We start from the raw sequence: 19,945 nt of genomic DNA on the forward strand, positions 1-19,945 counted from the left end.
CCCAAAGCAGGGGCGCTAATCATGACTTGTTTCAAGTTACGAAATGCTTGCTCCCTCTCGGGGGTCCAGTTAACAACTGAAGGGGCATCCTGTAGGGTAGCCTTACGCAGTACTGTGTCCATCTCTCTATAGTCCTGTATCCACTGCCTGCAATAGCCCACTATGTCGAGGAAGGTGAGGATTTTCTTTCTCGTACGCGGAGTTGGAACCCTTGCGACAGCCTGTATTCTTTGAGACCCAAGCCTCCGCTGTCCTTGCTGCAGCTGAAATCCCAAATACTGAACTGTCTCCTGACAGAATTGCAGTTTGTCCATTGAGACCTTATGCCCTCTTTCTGCCAGATGTGATAATAACAAAAGTGTATTCTGTTGACAAACTAGCCCTCCCTCTGAGGCTATCAATAAATCGACATCATATTGAGGGAATGTTGAGCCTTCAGACAACTGGCACTCGTCAAAGTCTCTTTTAATACTGTTGATTCCGATATGTAAGTGCAAATAGATATTGACTTTCTGGGTGCAATGGTATGGAGAAAAAGCCTGAGAAAGTATCCGTTGTTGGTGGTATAGAAGAAAAAAATGACATTTGTGTCCGGCACCAATGGAGCAATAGTGATAACAATTTTATTGATGGTTCTGAGATCTTGTCCAAACCACCATTCGTTGGGTTTTCCTACCTTTGGACTGGGGAGTATAGGGGTGTTACAGGGGCTTTGTGTTCTCTTCAGCACTCCTTGCTGTAATAATGTATTGATCACTGCCTCTATCCCTTTTTCTGCTTCCTGTGCCAACCTATATAGTTTTAAGCAGGGCAGGGCAACGTTCTTCTGTAACTGCACCCTATGCGCTGGGGCAGAATGTATTTTTCCAACATGATTTTTATGTTGGGCCCATAGATGTGCCGGTACCTGGGCCAGGATTGAAGGGAGTAAATGTTTGGGGCCTCACGGTAGCATGGTGGTTAGCATCAATGCTTCACAGCTCCAGGGTCCCAGGTTCGATTCCCGGCTGGGTCACTGTCTGTGTGGAGTCTGCACGTCCTCCCCGTGTGTGCGTGGGTTTCCTCCGGGTGCTCCGGTTTCCTCCCACAGTCCAAAGATGTGCGGGTTAGGTGGATTGGCCATGCTAAATTGCCCGTAGTGTAAGGTTAATGGGGGGATTGTTGGGTATACGGGTTACGTGGGTTTAAGTAGGGTGATCATTGCTCGGCACAACATCGAGGGCTGAAGGGCCTGTTCTGTGCTGTACTGTTCTATGTTCTATGTTCTATGTTCTAAATGCTGGGTCTCTCGGGGAGGTTGCTGTCTTTCAAATGTAGCGGGCCATTGCTCCTCTTTCCAGGTCACTTTGGCCTCCTGTTTGCCATAAAATTGTATCAGGCAATTTTGTCCGTCCATTTCAATATAAATCCTATGTATTACTTTTTTCCTTTGGCCCCTTTGATCACTTCTCCTATTTGCTTTGCCTTCGCGGGATGTCTTACGGCCAATGTTAAATGGGGTTCTGAAGTTAAACCCATCCTAAAAAGGTCCCCCTGACTATGGGTCAACTGTACTAACATTCCGAATCCCACAACACCGAAAAATAAAAAGGAGTGATATGCAATGAGGTCTGCTTTCCTAAGTGACTTTTTGGTTGTAATTTATATGCGTGCTCATCCTCACGAACATACCAAGCCGTGCCACGGGTCACTATATTCTCTCGTCTGGACTCTATCAGGTGTTTTAATAGCTGTGCCCAAGACTTCCTGCAGTTTAAAAAAAATTTTTTAACAGTGGTACTGTCAGGGTTAACGTTCAGATGCCAGCATAGAACACAGACATAGAGCGATCGGGCGCAGGCTCAGAAGTTATTAAATTTTGCAGCTGGTGAGCTCGTATTTGAGACAGTTCTATAAACATTCCATTATCAATGCAATGTATTACCGCTCCTAATTTGCAGTGTCTGTCTGCCTAATAAGGGAAGGTGTCGCTAGGTGGGGTACATCCTTCCTGGGGGTTAAATGCTTCTTGGCCCCTTGCATGATAGCCTATTTCCCTCTATTTGCTAACCAGTGTTCAAGGGACTCCTTTCTTTCATTCAAATGATTATCATTATTGGGAACCCAGCCCCCATTTATGCCGGGTGGGACTGCAATCCCATACTTCAAAGATGGCCAAGATGCACCATAAGAGTATTTTAGAAGCAGCAAAACATCCCCTGGGAGGGGGCTATAAATAGCACACATTTAAGTCAATTTCCAATGATTGATTTTATAGGCATTGGCTATTCTTAGAGACGTATATTTTTCTTTGTCAATTCAGAAAACATCAACTGTCTGCTGAAGTGATTAATGTTTCCTGCAGAAACTAAGGGACGGAGAACTTGGAATGGTGCCATTTACGTCTTTTCACGTAACCTAAAAACTTATTCATATTCAATTACTTTTATTCGTGAAAGCACTTTCTTTCTTTTAAACTGATTTTAATTTCCATATGTTTCAGTCCATTGGAGAAATCTCAACAAAAATCACTTGTTATAATCTCTGACTCACAATGACAGACGATAAAAAATACAACCCACTTAGCACTTCATGCTTTGACTAAAATTAATTAACACACAGATTCCCACAGCTCACAAATCTCACAGTTAACTTATTTCACACACAAATCTGAATTCCCTTTTTCTACAGGAACTCATCTGTTACGCTTTTACCTTAATCTTCTATTTACTTTTACTCCCTTGTTTTTTTTCCGAGAGGGGGTCAGCTTCATGAGACTCCTATGTGGGACATGTAGGTTTTCCTACCTCATTCCGTTGCTTTATGATTGTTTCTTTTCATTTTCTTACTCATTTTGACTCCCTTATCTGTCTTCTTCAAGGAGTTCACCTTCTTTCTCGCTCCGGACGCCTTTACTGAGGATTCGGGACGACCTGTGAGGGGCGTCGAGATTATTCCTCATCGTTCCTTCTGAAAAATACTTTAGAACATATACATAACAATAACAACGACCGCAGAAATCATTTACAAATACTACAGGGAGTGCACACTGATGTTTATCCATTCACAAACCTCAAAGTCTGTTTTTTTTAAATTTTAGTCTCTAAGGCACCTTTTTTCTTCTCATGCAGCTATCATTAATTTATTAATGAAGATAACTCTCCTAGCATGAGTCACTGGCCAGTAATTAATGCTGCTGAGCCACAGCTGAGAGAGTTCTGTTTAGAGATTCGTTTTCGGGGTTCACTTCTTGTTAAATTAGGGAAAATGCAACGACTACGCCAATTGTTGAAGAAAATAATAGTCAGCACATCGAGTTTTCACGTAAGGTCCTTTATTTAACACAAAGTTTGTGGGGGGATTAGATAGACCAAAGTCATTCCAAATGTCACCACTCTACAGAGGTAAGGCAAGCAATTTATATGTTACAGTAAGCCATATCTCAGACAAAATGCATTCTTTAGATAAACAGAAAGACAGAAAAACGAGCAGGCCTTAAGTTCCTCGCCTAAGAAAAATAATAATTGTCTGCTGTCAGCACACTGTCAACAGTGTGCAGCTATATGCTTGTTTACATTGTATGACCTTCTGACTGTTTCACACAGAACCTCTTGACTAAAAAAATAAGGCAAAATATCCATCATGCTTTGCCAAGTGCCTATTTCCATGAAATATAGTCAAGCAGCCGTTTAAAATGAATACAGAGTATTAAGGCAGATAATCCGCCAACTAAAGTCCCTTCTACAGGATTCTACGTCCAATAGATTCTACGTCAATCCACCTGACCACATCTTTGGACTGTGGGAGGAAACCAGAGAAAATGGAGGAAACCCATGCAGACATGGGGGGACGTGCAAGCTCCACACACACACAGTTGAACAAGGCTGGAATTGAACCGAGGTCCCTGGCACTGTGAGGCAGCAGTGTTACCTTGCCACCGTGTCACCCATACATATTACGTAGAGTTTGAAAATAAATAAATATGATTGTCAGCAAGATATAATATTCAGCGGAGTCGGTTACAGGTGTGATATATTTAAAAGGGATTGATTTTTAAAATGGCACAGTGGTTTCCCCCCACAGTCCAAAGAAATGCAGGTTAGGTGGATTGGCCATGCCCCTTAGTGTCCAAAAGGTTAGGCGGGGTTATTGGGTTACAAATAGGATGGGTCATGAGCCTAGGTAGGGTGCTCTTTCAGAGGGTCGGTGCAGACACGATGAGCTGATTGGCCGCCTTCTGCACAGTTGTGATTCTGTAATTGTAAGAACAACCACCCCCCTCACCTGACATTCTAGGAGGAGGGTTAACAGCCAGTGATCATGACACATTGGTACAAACGACATGGGTATAAACAGAGATGAAGTCCTGAAAGCAGAATATAGGGAATACGGAAGAAAGTTGAAAGTCGGACCTCAAATGTAGGGATCTCAGAATTACCACTAGTGCCACATGTTAGTCAGAGTAGAAATAGCACGATATACGAATATGTGGCAGAAGAGATGGTGTGAGGGGGAGGTTTTCAGATTCCTGGGACATTGGGATGGGTTCTGGGGGAAGTGGGACCTGTACAAATTGGACGGTTTACACCTGGACAGAACCGGGACTGATCCCTTGGAGCATTCAAAGAAGGAGGAATCAAGAACGAGAAAAAAACACAGCAAGGAGAATAATAAAAGTAATAGGCAGAGAAACCAAGGGTTAGTATCAGATAACGACACTGTAAAAATAGTAGGGACCGGTCAAGGAACATTAATGCATTCAAAATAAAATAGATTAATTAGTTGCGCAGATAGATGTAACGCGATGTGATATTGTTGGGATTACAGAGACATGGCTCCAAGGTGACCAGGGATGGAATCTACACACAGTAAAACAGCGATCAGAACCAATATCTACACACAGTAAAACAGCGATCAGAACCAATGTCTATACACAGTAAAACAGCGATCAGAACCGATGTCTACACACAGGAAAACAGCGATCAGAACCGATATCTACACACAGTAAAACAGCGATCAGAACCAATATCTACACACAGTAAAACAGCGATCAGAACCAATGTCTATACACAGGAAAACAGCGATCGGAACCGATGTCTACACACAGGAAAACAGCGATCAGAACCGATATCTACACACAGTAAAACAGCGCTCAGAACCAATATCTACACAGTAAAACAGTGATTGGAACCAATGTCTACACACAGTAAAACAGCGATCAGAACCAACATCTACACAGTAAAACAGCGATCGGAACCAATGTCTACACACAGGAAAACAGCGATCAGAACCAATGTCTACACAGGAAAATAGCGATCGGAACCAATGTCTACACACAGTAAAACAGCGATCGGAACCAATATCTACACAGTAAAACAGCGATCGGAACCAATGTCTACACGGGAAAACAGCGATCGGAACCAATGTCTACAAATAGTTAAACAGCGATCAGTCTACCCAATATCAACGCATGGTCAGACAGCAATCTACTTGAAATCAGCACAATGGTAAATCAGATGATAAAATAGTGACTGGACCCAAAATAAGCACAAAGTGAAACAGTGATCAACAAATATTAAAACAGTATTGCCCAATATCAGCACGTGGGAAAACAGTGACTGGACCCACGATCAAATATGGTAAAACAATGACCGGACCTGGTTTCATAGAAGGAACATGTCCCTTGCCCATAAATGTTCTGCTTATTTCGCCACTGATCACTGCTGAGTACTAGGAGGAATCAAGTAACCACTGTCAAAAACATGGTTGAATTCAGTAAATATTTTTGTTGATATTGAAATAGCAGTTTGCATCAAGTGAGATCAGTAACCTTACACAATGCTTGTCCTGATTGCTGTTAATTTCCTGCCTGTCCTTTCCAGCAAGGAGCCAGTCCAATACATCTGGCAGCACTGCACAATCATGACTCCATCATCAAGCTGCTAATTGATGCAGAATGTGAGTTGGATATTGTTGATCAGGTAAGAATTTAGCTTACGTATGTTCATAGGATTATTTGCTTGTGCTTGAATAGACTACTGAAATCCTGGTGTCAAATTTCCTAATTTTAACAAACGCCTTCACCTGAGCAAATAACTTAAAGTCAGCGTGTAAACCATGTGTAGTAGCATCAGTATTATCATAGGGCAGCATGGGGGTCAGCAAATGGACAGAAAGCCACATATGATGCATTTGGATTGCACTATGCTCTGTTGTGAAACTGATTGATTGATTGATTTATTGTCACATGTACCGAAGTACAGTGCAAAGTATTTTTCTGCGGCCAAGAGAACACACACAATACATACATAGTAGACAAAAAGAATAATCGACAAAGTACATTGACAAATAGTACTTCAATAAATAGTGATCGGTTACAGTGTGGAACAAGGGCCAAACAAAGCAAATATATGAGCAAGAGGCAGCATAGGGCGTCGTGAATAGTGTTCTTAGGGGAACAGATCAGTCCGAGGGAGAGTCGTTGAGGAGTCTAGTAGTTGTCGGGAAGAAGCTGTTCCTATGTCTGGATGTGAGGGTCTTCAGACTTCTGTATCTTCTGCCTGATGGAAGGATCTGGAAGAAGGCAAAGCCTGGGTGGGAGGGATCTCTGATAATGCTGTATGCCTTCCTGAGGCAGCAGGAGGTGTAGACAGAATCAATGGGAGGGTGACAAGCTTGTGTGATGCGTTGGGCTAAGTTCACCACACTCATCTTGGACCGAGCAGTTGCCATACCAAGCTGCGATGCAGCCGGATAGGATGCTCTCAATGGCACATCTGTAGAAGTTTGTGAGGGTCGTGCCAAATTTCTTTAGCTTCCGTAGGAAGTAGAGGATTCAATAAAGCTGGTAATGGATGGTTTGGAACCAGAAAACTGACCAGCGAACCTGCTGGATTGTTGTTCAAAAAGTAACTAGTATCCCTCATACAGGAATCTGTCACACCAACTAGGCCCCCTTTACAACAGGTGACACCAGCCCCACATTTCCTGGGGACATTTAATGTCCTCAGGGTAACAAGGGATGGGCATTAAAAACTGCTTGACCAGTGTCACCTACATACCCGGAACAAATTTACAAAAAGTAATATTTCCACCGCCCTTTTTAAAGATCAGATGAGATTAATTTTGTAATTCCTCTGAACTTCAGTAATATGAATCTAATCTTGTAAGTGTGGTCCCTTTGGATAATTCACTTGTTCCAATGTTTGGCGCTGAGCACTTTTGCCCTACAATTAGATATAAGTTGATTCATTCACCTGAAGATATCTGGATGGTATCTTAATATTTGTAAACCAGGGTAGAAAAGTATTGTTTCACATTATGCTGGTAAAACAACATTGACACATATCGCAAATTGAACAAAATCAAGGTGAAGATTAAATGGTTACAGCTAAGAAGATAGCCATTCATGCTGGCCAAAGCTATTTTCTTCTGAAAGCCATGATTGAATCTGCCTCCACCACACAATGCATTCTAGATCTAAATGATTCGCTGCATAAAATGTTCATTCCTGGCATTACCGTTGCTTTTTAAAATCGTTGTGGTCTGGTTTGTGATCCTTTCACGAGTGGGAACAGTTTCTCCCTGTCTACTCTGACCTGTCCCTCATGATTTTGAACGTCTCTATCAAATCTCCTCTGAGCCGCCTTCTCTCCAAGGAGAACAGTCCCAACCTCTCCAATCTATCCTCATAACTGAACTATATCCGAGGAACTATTTCAGCACCCTCTCTGGTGCCTTTACATCCTTCTGAAGATGTGAGGCTGGATTCTCCGCCCCGCCATGCCACATTTCTGCCCCGACCCGCCGGCGGGATTCTCTGTTACGCCAGTCGGTCAATGGGGTTTCCCTTTGTGGGGCAGCCCCACGCCTGAGCGCCGGAGAAACGGAGAATCACGCCCGTGGTGCCCTGACCTCAGCACAATACTGCAGCTGAGGCCAAACTGTGTTTTATACCGGTTTAACATAACTTCTCAAATGTTCATAAGAGTTATATTGGACTCAGAATGTTAATTCTGTTTCTCTTGTCAAAGGTGCTGCACAGAGCTGCTGAGTTTTTCCAGCATTTTCTAATTTTATTTAACATAACGTCCTTGTTTTTGTACACTGTGCTTATCTTTATACAGCCCAGCATCCTGCCTGTCTCATTAGCTGCCTTCTCATCCTCCCCTGCACCTTCAGTGATTTGTGCACGTGTACCCCTCCCCACTCGTCCTTTCGCTTCTGCAGCCCATTTAAATTGAACCCTTTATTTCCTAATGTCTCTCTTCTTTCTCCTTATCAAAATAAATTCCTTCCTATTTCTCCACATTAAATTTCCTTCCCTACCCATTCCATGAGACTCTGTCTTCTTTTGAAGTTAAAGTTAATCTTCTGTACAGTTCACAGTTCTCCATTTTCTATCATCCACAAATTTTGAAATTATGTTCCAGACACCCAAATCAAGGTCATTAATATAGATCAAGAGGGGGCGGCACGTGGCATAGTGGTTAGCACTGGGACGGCGTCGCTGAGGACCCGGGTTCGAATCCTGGCTCTGGGTCACTGTCCGTGTGGAGTTTGCGCGTTCTCACCACCACAACCCAAAGATGTGCTGGTTAGGTGGATTGGTCATGCTAAATTGCCCCTTAATAAAAAAACAAATTAATATAGATCAAGGAAAAGAGGGGTGCTGATTCCAATCCCTGGAACCTCTACTACAAACCTTCAACCAGTCTTAACAACAGCCTTTCATCATTAATTTGCTTTCCTGTCACTCAGCCCATTTTGTATCCATGGGCTTCAACTTTGCTGACAAGTCTATATATGACACATTTAGAAGCCCCTTTACACCATAATCAACTCTCTGTTAACCTTATCAAAAAGCTGTTTTTAATTAATTGATGGGATTTGGGTTTTGCTGGCTGGGCCAACATTTGTATTGCCCATCACTAGTTGCCCTTAAGAAGATGGTGGTGAGCTGCCTTCTATATTTCAATCAGGAAGATGTGTGACTTGGAGGGGAACCTCCAGGTGGTGATGTTTCCAAGTATCTACTGCTCCTGTCCTAGGTGGTCGTAATCGTGGGTTCAGCGGTGCTGCCTAAGGAGCCTTGCTGAGTTACTGCAGTGCATCTTGTAGATAGTACATACACTGCTGCCACTGTGCATCGGTGGTGGAGCGAAAAACGGGGTTGCTTTGTCCATGGTGGTGTCGAGCTTCTTGAGTGTTGTTGGAGCTGCACTCATCCAGGCAAATGGAGAGTATTCCATCAGACTCCTGACTTGTGTCTTGTTGGTGTTGGACAGGATTTGGGGAGTCATGAGGTGAGTTACTCGCTGCAGGATTCCTAGACTTCGACCTGCTCTGGCAGCCACAGTTCATGGCTTGTCCAGTTAATTTTCTGGTCAATAGTAACCCCCCAGGATGTTGATAGTGGGGCATTCAGTGATGGTAATGCTATTGAATGACAGGAGGTGTTGGTTTGATTCTCTCTTGTTGGAGATGGTCATTACGTGGCAGTTGTGTGGCACAAATGTTACTTGCCACTTGTCAGCCCAGGCCTGGATATGGAACTTGGACATGGATGATCTCACATTGACCATCCAATGAAATCCATTTGCTGCTGTTGGGCCCATTCATATAATCTACCAACATCTCTGTAATTTTATGTTTCTATCTACAATGCTCACAATATCACCTATCTTTGCATCATTGGCAATTTGGAAATGTTTGCTTTGTCTTCCATCACCTAACGTTGTTAATAAATATGGTGACCAGTTAAGACCCAGTCCTGATCCTTGTGGGAAACCACTAATCACATTCTGCCAATTAGAGTCGCCACCCATTATCTCTTCACTCTGTTTCCTGCCACAAAACCAATTTCCTAACTAATTTGCCTTTAATTTCAGAGGCTTCAATGTTGGCTAATACACTTTTTTATAAGTGACTTTTATCAAATGCCTTCTGGAAGTCCACAGACTTTCTCCTGCCCACTATAAACAAAGCCTCTTTAGCAGTTCCATACTGGCTCTCACTGATCAGTGGAACATTTTTAAGGTAAGTTACCTGACCTTAATTATAGACTAGTCATTTGTTGACAACTGGTAAGCAGCTAACTGTCTATAATTTGCTGATTTGCCTCTCAACTTGTGTAAAAAGCACAGTAACAAGCACAATTTTCCATTCTAAAGGAACAGTTCCCAAATCAAGAGAACTTGAAAGAATATAGTTAGGGCATCTATAATGTTTTCATCTACTTCCTTTAAAATTCTGGGATGGAACCATCTGGTCGTGGGTATTTCTGACTCTTCACTGTGATTATTTTCTCCATTTCAATTAATTTTGGTGAGCCCTGGCTGGAATTCTTTGCCCTCGTTTTCAGTGGGCGATTCCCAACGCAAGTCCCCATTGGGCTTACACATCAGTGAGATTTCCCATTCCCACTGTCCCCGACCCCTGCCAATGACTTAATGGGATTCCACCCAGAAAGGATGGAAACTGCACTGCCATACATTAGCATATCAAATTCCGCCCCCTCTGATTCAATATTACTTTCCTTGGGGATTTCCAACATGCTGACCTCTTCCCCTACTTTAAATACTGATGTAACAAAATTCTTCAGCAAATCCTTTGTTTCCTTCTGCTCATTGACAGTATCACCAATATTGTTTCCAAGGAACCCACGATTGCTCCTGACCACCCTCTTTTTCCGAATATAGTTGTGAAAAATTGTATTGATTTTGATATCTAGTACAAGTCTCTTTTAATACCCTCTAGGACAGGGGTGGGCAAACTACGGCCCGTGGGCCGCATGCGGCCCGACAATGGTTTTTATACGGCCCGCCAATGAGGTGCCCGGAATCATAACCGGCATTTTTGAAAAGCCGCCGGGGAAAAGCCGCTGAAGAAAATGCGCTTATTCAATAAGCGCATTTACTTCAGCGGCTTTTCCCCGGCGGCTTTTCAAAAATGCCGGTTATGATTCCGGGCGCCTCATTGACGGGCCGCATAAAAACGCGCGTAGTGGGGTGGATGAGTGGGGCTGTCTCATTGGTCGGTTTAGTTGGGTGTGCGACCAATAGGAGTCCAGGTTACAAACAATAAGCCTTATTATTGTTTGTAACCTGGACTCCTATTGGTCGCACACCCAACTAAGCCGACCAATAAAGCAGCCCCACTCATCCACCCCACTACGCGCGTTTTTATCGTTGACTCGGCTAGGCTGTGCTTCTGTCAGTGTTAAGGATCAGCACAAGCAACTTGACACCTGATTTCAACAATCTGGTAAACGACTGCAGTCAGATGCATCATTCTCATTGACATTGTTCTGTTACTTACTGAGTTACTTTGTTTTTCAAATAAATGTGCTTTTTTTTCTTTAAAGACCTTTTATTTTGGCTATTTAAAATATTAATTATTTCACTTAATATACTATGCGGCCCTTTAAAATTGTGAATTTCTGAATGTGGCCCTTGCACGGAAAAGTTTGCCCACCCCTGCTCTAGGCGCTCCTGCTATCTGTTTTGTCACCCTTTGCTGTACTTCACATTTTTCCTATTTACCAGGATTCATTTTTAACATTTTGTGTGATTTTCATGTTGTCACCCTCCTTAATCATTCATGGCTGTGTTTTTTGCCGAGCATAGCTCTTGTCCCTTAGCGCTATAAACTGGTTCTGTGTCATATTAAACTACTTTTTGACCTCCCACTGATGATCTGTCATTTACTCATTGAAAAATGTGCCCAGTTTACTCTGGACATGGCAGTCTGGGCGACACCAGCTCCAATTTTGGCACAAGTTGTTGCAAAGAGGACGTTACTGGATTGACTGGACAGGAGGTGCCTTTGATCTTTCCGGTGCCTCAGTCGATACTTGGTGTCCATCCAGTTTCAGTCTTTGTCAGCTTTTCTGTAGTGGCCTGACACAGCTGACTGACTTGCTCGGCCATTTCAGAGGCATTTAAAAGTCAACCACATTGTTGTGGATCTGGAGTCACATGTAAGGAAAGCAGGTTTCATCCCTAAAGAGCATTAGTGAACCAGGTGTGTTGTTATGACAAGCGGCTTCATGGTTACCATTATTAAGACTGTCTTTAAATTCCAGAGCTTTTTAATTAAATTAATTTAAATCCCACCAGCTGCCAAGGTGGGATTTGAACTTTTGCCCTCAGAGCATTAGCCTGGACCTCTGGATTACAATTCCACACCTTACCACTATGCCACTGCCTCCCACAGGTTCAGTGCTGGGTTCTTATCCCAATTCTGTTTATTGTTTTGGTCAGCTATTTTAGTCAACCACATTGGTGTGGACCTGGAGCCTGACCAGGTCAGGACTTGGGACCTCTTCTCCTGAAGGACATTAGGGAACTAGTTGATTTTATACAATAATCCGGTAGTTCGGTACAGACTTGAAGGGCCAATTGGCCTCCTTCTGCACTGTCGAGATTCTATTATTCATGAGAGTAATAATACATTCCAGATTTTTTAATTCATTAGTCCCCCAGATGCCATGCTGGGATTTAATCTCATGCCTCTGGAGGATAATTCAAGGTCTCTGGATAGTCAGTCACATCAGCATTGTGCACTGCCCCAATTTCTGTATTGCCTGAATTCCTGTTTCAAAGATTCTGGTTTGTGGCTACTTCGGTGCCCACAGTTTAGGGCGGAATTGTGGTTCTGTTCTTTATAAGGAACTTCTGAATGGAGAAAGTAGTGCTGCTGTGCTTTCCACAGTTTTTACATTTTAGTAGCTTAATCTGAGACCAGTCTAACTTCACATGGGGAGATAGTTTGCTATGATCTGTATTAACAAGTTGCAAATGATTTCCCCACAGAGGCAGCAGACAGCACTTCACATCGCAGCAGAGAATGGAAGGCAGATCATTGCTGACATGATCCTCATAGCAGGTGTAAACTTAAAACTAGCTGATAAGGTGACTGCATGTCTTATTTTCTTCAGTATTTTCATTTTGTCTGCCTCAATTTTCTCAATTTTGATATAACATCAGTGATTTTACAGAAATATATTTACTGTTGATTTTCTGAATGCACTCAGGATTGTGCAGAATTGTGCATACACTTTAATATGGGGCAGGATTTTTCAAATGGTGGAGCTTCTCAATTCACCATCTAACGAGTCAACAGAGAATGCATCCTGGATGATACTGGTTTCTCCACAGCCATTTGATGCTCCACAGAGCCTTAATTCATAGAACCCATAAAATCCCCACAGTGCAGCCCAGTAAATCTGCACCAACCGTCTGAAAAAGGGATCCATTCCCCTACCGTATCCCTGGAGCCCCATAACCTAACCTGCACATCCCTGGACACTTGAGGGGCAGTCCAGCTTAGCCAACTTACACATGTTTGGACTGTGGGAGGAAACTGGAGCACACCCATACAACACTGGGAGAATGTGCAAACTCCACACAGACAAGGCCGGAATCGAATCGAGGTCCCCTGCACAGTGAGGCAGAAGTGATAACCACTGTGCCATTAATTGGCAAGAGAGTGGATTTATGCCCCTCACTCAGGAACCTTAGAGAACTGCTGGCCAATCTAACAAATCTGCTTCACCACCATCTTCCACCCAGTCCTCACAAAGGGATTTTATATAGCATAACAAGTTATGTCCTGATAATAGGCACAAAAGAGGAAATGGGAGCTACACACTTAATAAGGCTGCATGTAGGATAAGCAGAGAAACTTTGGCTTGAGTTTACAGATTACATTGCCCATTGATGATGTCTCAAGGGGTGCATGGCTAAGAAGTAACAGTTCAGTAGGAGTAGGGCAGAAATCTTAAATCCCTGGAGAAATATCAACAGCGATCCCTCAGCAAACTCCTGTCCCAAGATCAGCGTCAACATCCCCAGTATCGAGGCACTGGTTATGGTCAATCAGCTACATTGCTGCTGTAAGGGGGAGGGTTAAATTAGCTCGGCAGCAGGATGGGAACCTGAGAATAGAGTCGGAAGGAAAAACTGAAACGGTAGAAATGGAAGGCAGAAAATTAGTAAGCGTGTTTGGAAGACAGGAGAAACAAAGACTAGGAAGTAGACAACATAGTTTGACAGTGTTAACTCCTACATACTGCAGTGCAAGACATCAGAGAGATCTACTGCACAGAAAAAGCTCTTCGGGCCATTGCTTTGTGCCAAGTCAAAACAACCACCTAAGTATTCTAATCCCATTTCCAGCATTTGGTCCATAGCCTTGTATGCGTCGGCATCACAAGTGCACATCTAAGGATGTGGGAAGTGGAGGGAATAAGGCAGATTGACTGAGAGCACTGATTTATACATAGAATGCAATATAGCTTTTTTCACTTACAGGATATGGGTGTTGCTGGCTAGGCCAGCATTTATTGCCCTTGAGAAGGTGGTATTGAGCTGCCTTCTTGATCCGCTGCCATCATGTGGTATAGGTACACCCACAGTGTTAGGGAGGGAGCTACAGGATTGGACCCAAGAACATAGAACAAACGCTTATATATTTCCAAGGCAGGGATGGTGAGTGACTTAGAAGGAAACCTTCAAGTGGTGGTTCCCAGGTTTCTGTCATGGGTTTGGAAGATGCTATCTAACGAGTCTTCATGAGCTCCTGCAGTGCATCTTGTAGATGGTACACACTGCTGCCACTGCATGTCGGTGGTGGAGGGAATGGATGTGTGTGGAAGGGGTAACAATCCAACGGGCTGTATCACTAAGACATGGCTGAAAGAGGGAAGAATGGTAGCTCAGAGTTGCAGGGGCTTCAGACAGGAAAGAGGATGAAAAAGAAAGGCGGTTGCAATATTGTTCAATTTGGTTTCGCACAGTGGGCTAAATAGCTGGCTTATAATGCAGAACAATGTTAGCAGCACGGGTTCAATTCCCGTACCGGCCTCCCCGAACAGGCGGCGGAATGTGGCGTCTAGGGGCTTTTCACAGTAACTTCATTGAAGCCTACTTGTGACAATAAGCGATTATTATCATTATTATTATTATAAATGTGGTAGAAGGGTCATGAAATGAAGCTATGTTGTGATGAATGTAACAAATTGGTAGATATATTGCTTTCTATTTCTGGTGCAATAATGGTTTTAAAATGTCTGGTTTAGGCTGTGTATATACTTGCTGTAGAAATATGTTTTTTTAAATACTGGTTTAAAAGACGGATTTGGAGACTGTAAATGGTGACTTTAAGATGTTGTAAAAGTAAAATCACCATTCTTTTTAAGTCATGCTTATCGTTACAAGGAGAGGCCTAAAGGGTTTGGAGACTGCAAATGGTGACTTTAAGATGTTGTAAAAGTAAAATCATCATTCTTTTAAGTCATGCTTATCGTTACAAGGAGAGGCCTAAAGGGATTTTGTTATGATTTCTGGGGAGTAGATAATTAGAAGCATTGTGTTTAAACTTAAGTAGGTCATGGGATTTGAGTGGAATAAAGATGATATAATTAATGGGAGGAGCCAGAACTGTAGCAGTCAGTTTTAGTTAGGCTTTCTGGAAGCTGTGAGCTGAACGAAAGCTTTTGCAGAATACTGTCAGACTCAGATTAATCTGACAGACTGATCTGCAGACTGATACTGAAAGGATCTCTCTCTCTAATCAAGTAATCTTTCAAAGGACCCTGGCCGGGATTCTCCCCTACCCGGCGGGGGACTGAGTGACGTGAACCACTCCGGCGTCGGGCCTCTCCAAAGGTGCAGAATTCTCCGCACCTTTAGGGGCTAGGCCCGCGCCGGAGTGGTTCCCGCTCCGCAGGCCGGCGCGAACGTTCTTTGGCATCCCGCCTTTGGCGATCAGTGGGCCCCGATCGCGGGCCAGACCACCATGGGGGCACCCCCCGGGTTCAGATCGCCCCGCGCCCCCCCCCCAGGACCCCGGATCCCGTCCGCGCCACCAATCCCGCCGGTACCAGAGGTGGTTTAAACCACGCCGGCGGGAAAGGCCTGTCAGCGGCAGGACTTCAGCCCATCAACTCCTACTACTCTCTGCATAAAAAAGTTATTTCACATGTCCACTCTACACCGCTCCACTTATCTTGAATCTATGTCCCCTGGTTCTAGAATTCTCCACCAAGGGAAATAATTTTACCCTGTTCATTCTTATCTCTTACCCTCATAATTGTGTACACCTCAATTAAGTCATGCCTCAGCCTTCTTTGTTCCAAGGATTATAACCACTCTCCTCGTAGCTATACTTTTCTAGCCCTGGCACCATTCTTGTATACCTGCTCTGCACTATCTCCAGAGCAATTATGTCCTTCCTGTAATATGGTGACCAGAACAAGGCACAATTCTCCAGTTGTGGCCTCGCCAGTGTTTTATACAATTGCAACATTATATCCTTACTTTCATGCTCTATACTTGCCAATGAAGGGGAGCATTCCATCTGCGTTCTTTACAACCTTGTCTACTTGAATGGCTGCCTTTAGGGACCTATATACTTGTATCCCAAGATTCCTCACTTCATCTACCCCTCTTAGTATATTCCCATTTATTATGTACTCCCTATAACTGTTTGACCTCCCTAAATGCATGATCTCGTACTTCTATGTGTTAAATTCCATCTGCCACTTTATCGCCCACTCCACCAACCTATCTGTACCATTTTGGAGATTATAGTTATCCTCTACGTTGTCCACATTCTGTTTCTTTTAATATACCATATCCCAATTTGTGCATGGAATCACTCCTGGAGTGAAGTATCCTTTGCAAACAGTTTTATAAATAAAAAAAAATGATTGGGCTTCCTGTCCAGTATCCCAGCAAATATGGGGTCTGGGATCGTAATAACTGTTAGGGTGGCAGTGAAAGACAGTGAAGGAACCCACACACTATCCATGCCTTCTTCATTAAAAGAACCCTTCTCGGTTTCTGTGGAGTCAAAGCTGCTGGTGTCTGCTGTCTGCAGGACTCCCCCAGCACTGGATACTTTGATGTGAACTTCAAGAATGCTGCTGCCTACATCAAGTTTTGTGAAAGTGTTTGAGGAGAAGAGAGACCTGACAATCCTGAAAACAGGATCCCTCTTTACTCTGCAGTCGCAAAGGGACAACCACAACCCTTATGTTCCACTCATAGATCTGCTCACGTTCCTCACCAGCTACATTGACATTGTTGCCAACTGCTTTGAGGTCAAGGAAACCTTTGGAATGTAGACAAGCAAACGCCATGTCAAGGTGACACTCAAGACAGATGGTAAGGGTCCTCCACCCCCCCCCCCCCCCCCCACCCCTTCCAGCTTTGTGATTGGGGGAAGCCATGGCTATCTCATCTATGTCGGCCAGCCCAAAGTTTATTGTTCCTGCGGAGATTCGAGCCATGTGGTAGCCAACTGCAGCGCTCTAATCTGCATGAATTTCGGGCAGGAAGGACATCAGACAAAGGACTGCAAGCAGACTAAGTGCATCAACTTGAGTGCAGGCTGAGCAGACCATCTCTACAAGACCTATCCCAAATGCAGCCTTACTTAGGCACAGGCGGCAAACGCCAAGGTGAGCCAAGCAGACGGAACAGCCAGCCTGACAGCTGCCAAGGAGATGTGCAAACCTCCATCCAGAGGTTGGCTGTCCTTCAGCTGCTTCCACTGCTGATGGCAACTTCCAGGCCGGTCATTCTGGGCGGTGACTTCAGCCGCATCATGGATGCGGCTGGACAATACAGCAGCGCTGACAGCAGACTGGATGCCCCATTCTGACTCCTGATTGAGACCGTAAAATATGCCAAGTTGCACAACATCTTCAGCAACCATGCAGATGGAGCGCAGCGTAGATATACCTGATCACGCTAATGATTCTGCCCTCTCCAGGATAGGCTTTCTGTTTGTGTCCTGAGCTTTTACGGTCAGGTACAACGACATCAAGCCGGTATTCCTCTCTGACTTAAGTCCTTAAGTTAAGACTTAAAGTAAGTCTCCAAATACTTAAGGCAAAGTCGTGGCATTATCATGAAAGTGTTCAGAGTGAAATAAGGGCCCTAGCATAACTATAATTCTTTAAGGGAAGCAACTAACAAGCTTAATCTAAAGGAAATTCATAGTGTTCAACAGCACAGAAAGGGGCCATTTGGCCCATCATGTCTGTGCCGGCCAGCAAGCACTAATCTATTCTAATTCCATTTTCCAATAGTTGATCCGTAGCCTTGTATGCAATGGCATTTCAAGTCCTCATCTGAATGCTTCTTAAATGTTGTGAGGGTTCCTGCCTCCACCACTCTTTCAGGCAGTGAGTTCCAGATCCCCACCATCCTCTGGGTGAAAGGGTTTTCCTCAATTCCCCTCTAAATCTGCTGCCCATTGCCTTAAATCTAAGCCCCTTGGTTATTGACTTTACAACTTCGGGGAAAAGTATCTTCCCCTCTACCCTATCTAAGTCCCTCTTCATTTTGTACACTTTTAGCCTTCTCTGCTCGAAGGAGAACAACCCCAGCCTGATCAGACCTGAAACACTCCATCCCAGGCAACATCCTGGTGAATCTCCTTTGCACCCCTTCTAGTGCAATCAACATCCTCCCTGTAGTGTGGCAACCAGAACTGCGCACACTACTCTAGCTGTGGCCCAACAGTTTGTTCATAGAATCCCTACAGTGCAGAAGGCGGCTATTGAGCCCATAGAGTCTGCACCGACCCTCTGAAAGAGCATCCTAACCAGGTTCCCAGCTTATAGATAGATAGAGAAATACAGCACAGAACAGGCCCTTCGGCCCACGATGTTGCGCCGAACTTTTGTCCTAGGTTAATCATAGAATTTTGGACAATTTGTCATGGCCAATCCACCCAACCTGCACATCTTTGGACCGTGGGAGGAAACCGGAGTACCCGGAGGAAACCCACGCAGTCACGGGGAGGATGTGCAGACTCCACACAGACAGCGACCCAAGTCGAAATCGAACTTGGGACCCTGGAGCTGTGAAGCAATTGTGCTATCCACAATGCTACCGTGCTGCCCTTAAGAAGTTAACCTACACTCCCTTATTCTACCCTAATCCAAGTACCTATCCAATAGCCGTTTGAAGGTCCATAAATTTTCCGACTCAACTACTACCACAGGCAGTGCATTCCATGCCCCCACTACTCTCTGGGTAAAGAACCTACCTCTGACATCCCCTCTATATCTTCCACCATTTATCTTAAATTTATGTCCCCTTGTAATGGTGTGTTCCACCCGGGGAAAAAGTCTCTGACTATCTACTCTATCTATTCCCCTGATCATCTTATAAACCTCTATCAAGTCGCCCCTCATCCTTCTCCGTTCCAATGAGAAAAGGCCCAGCACCCTCAATCTTTCCTCGTATGACCTACTCTCCATTCCAGGCAACATCCTGGTAAATCTCCTCTGCACCTTTTCCAAAGCTTCCACATCCTTCCTAAAATGAGGTGACCAGAACTGCACACAGTACTCCAAATGTGGCCTGACCAAGGTTTTGTACAGCTGCATCATCACCTCACGGCTCTTAAATTCAATCCCTCTGCTAATGAACGCTAGCACACCATAGGCCTTCTTCACAGCTCTATCCACTTGAGTGGCAACTTTCAAAGAACAATGAACATAGACCCCAAGATCTCTCTGCTCCTCCACATTGCCAAGAACCCTACCATTAACCCTGTATTCCGCATTCAGATTTGTCCTTCCAAAATGGACAACCTCACACTTGTCAGGGTTAAACTCCATCTGCCACTTCTCAGCCCAGCTCTGCATTCTATCTATGTCTCTTTGAAGCCGACAACAGCCCTCCTCACTATCCACAACTCCACCAATCTTCGTATCATCTGCAAATTTACTGACCCACCCTTCCACTCCCTCATCCAAGTCGTTAATGAAAATCACAAACAGCAGAGGACCCAGAACTGATCCCTGCGGTACGCCACTGATAACTGGGCTCCAGGCTGAATATTTGCCATCCACCACAACTCTCTGTCTTCTATTGGTTAGCCAGTTTGTTATCCAACTGGCCAAATTTCCCACTATCCCATGCCTCCTTACTTTCTGCATAAG

General features: G+C 44.1%; 1 protein-coding gene across 5 annotated transcripts in view; it reads left to right on the forward strand.

Moving 5' to 3' along the window:
• The window catches only part of ankdd1a (ankyrin repeat and death domain containing 1A), a 139,236-nt gene that overhangs the window by 72,101 nt on the left and 47,190 nt on the right, over positions 1–19,945 (forward strand). For all 5 annotated transcript variants that reach the window (XM_038813610.1, XM_038813613.1, XM_038813612.1 and 2 more), the window contains 2 exons: positions 5,862–5,960; positions 12,795–12,893. In XM_038813610.1, coding sequence (XP_038669538.1) covers positions 5,862–5,960; positions 12,795–12,893 — 198 coding nt within the window. The remainder of the gene's footprint in view (positions 1–5,861; positions 5,961–12,794; positions 12,894–19,945) is intronic.

The sequence above is a fragment of the Scyliorhinus canicula genome, chromosome 12, assembly GCF_902713615.1.
Source record: "Scyliorhinus canicula chromosome 12, sScyCan1.1, whole genome shotgun sequence".
NCBI classification, from domain to species: domain Eukaryota; kingdom Metazoa; phylum Chordata; class Chondrichthyes; order Carcharhiniformes; family Scyliorhinidae; genus Scyliorhinus; species Scyliorhinus canicula.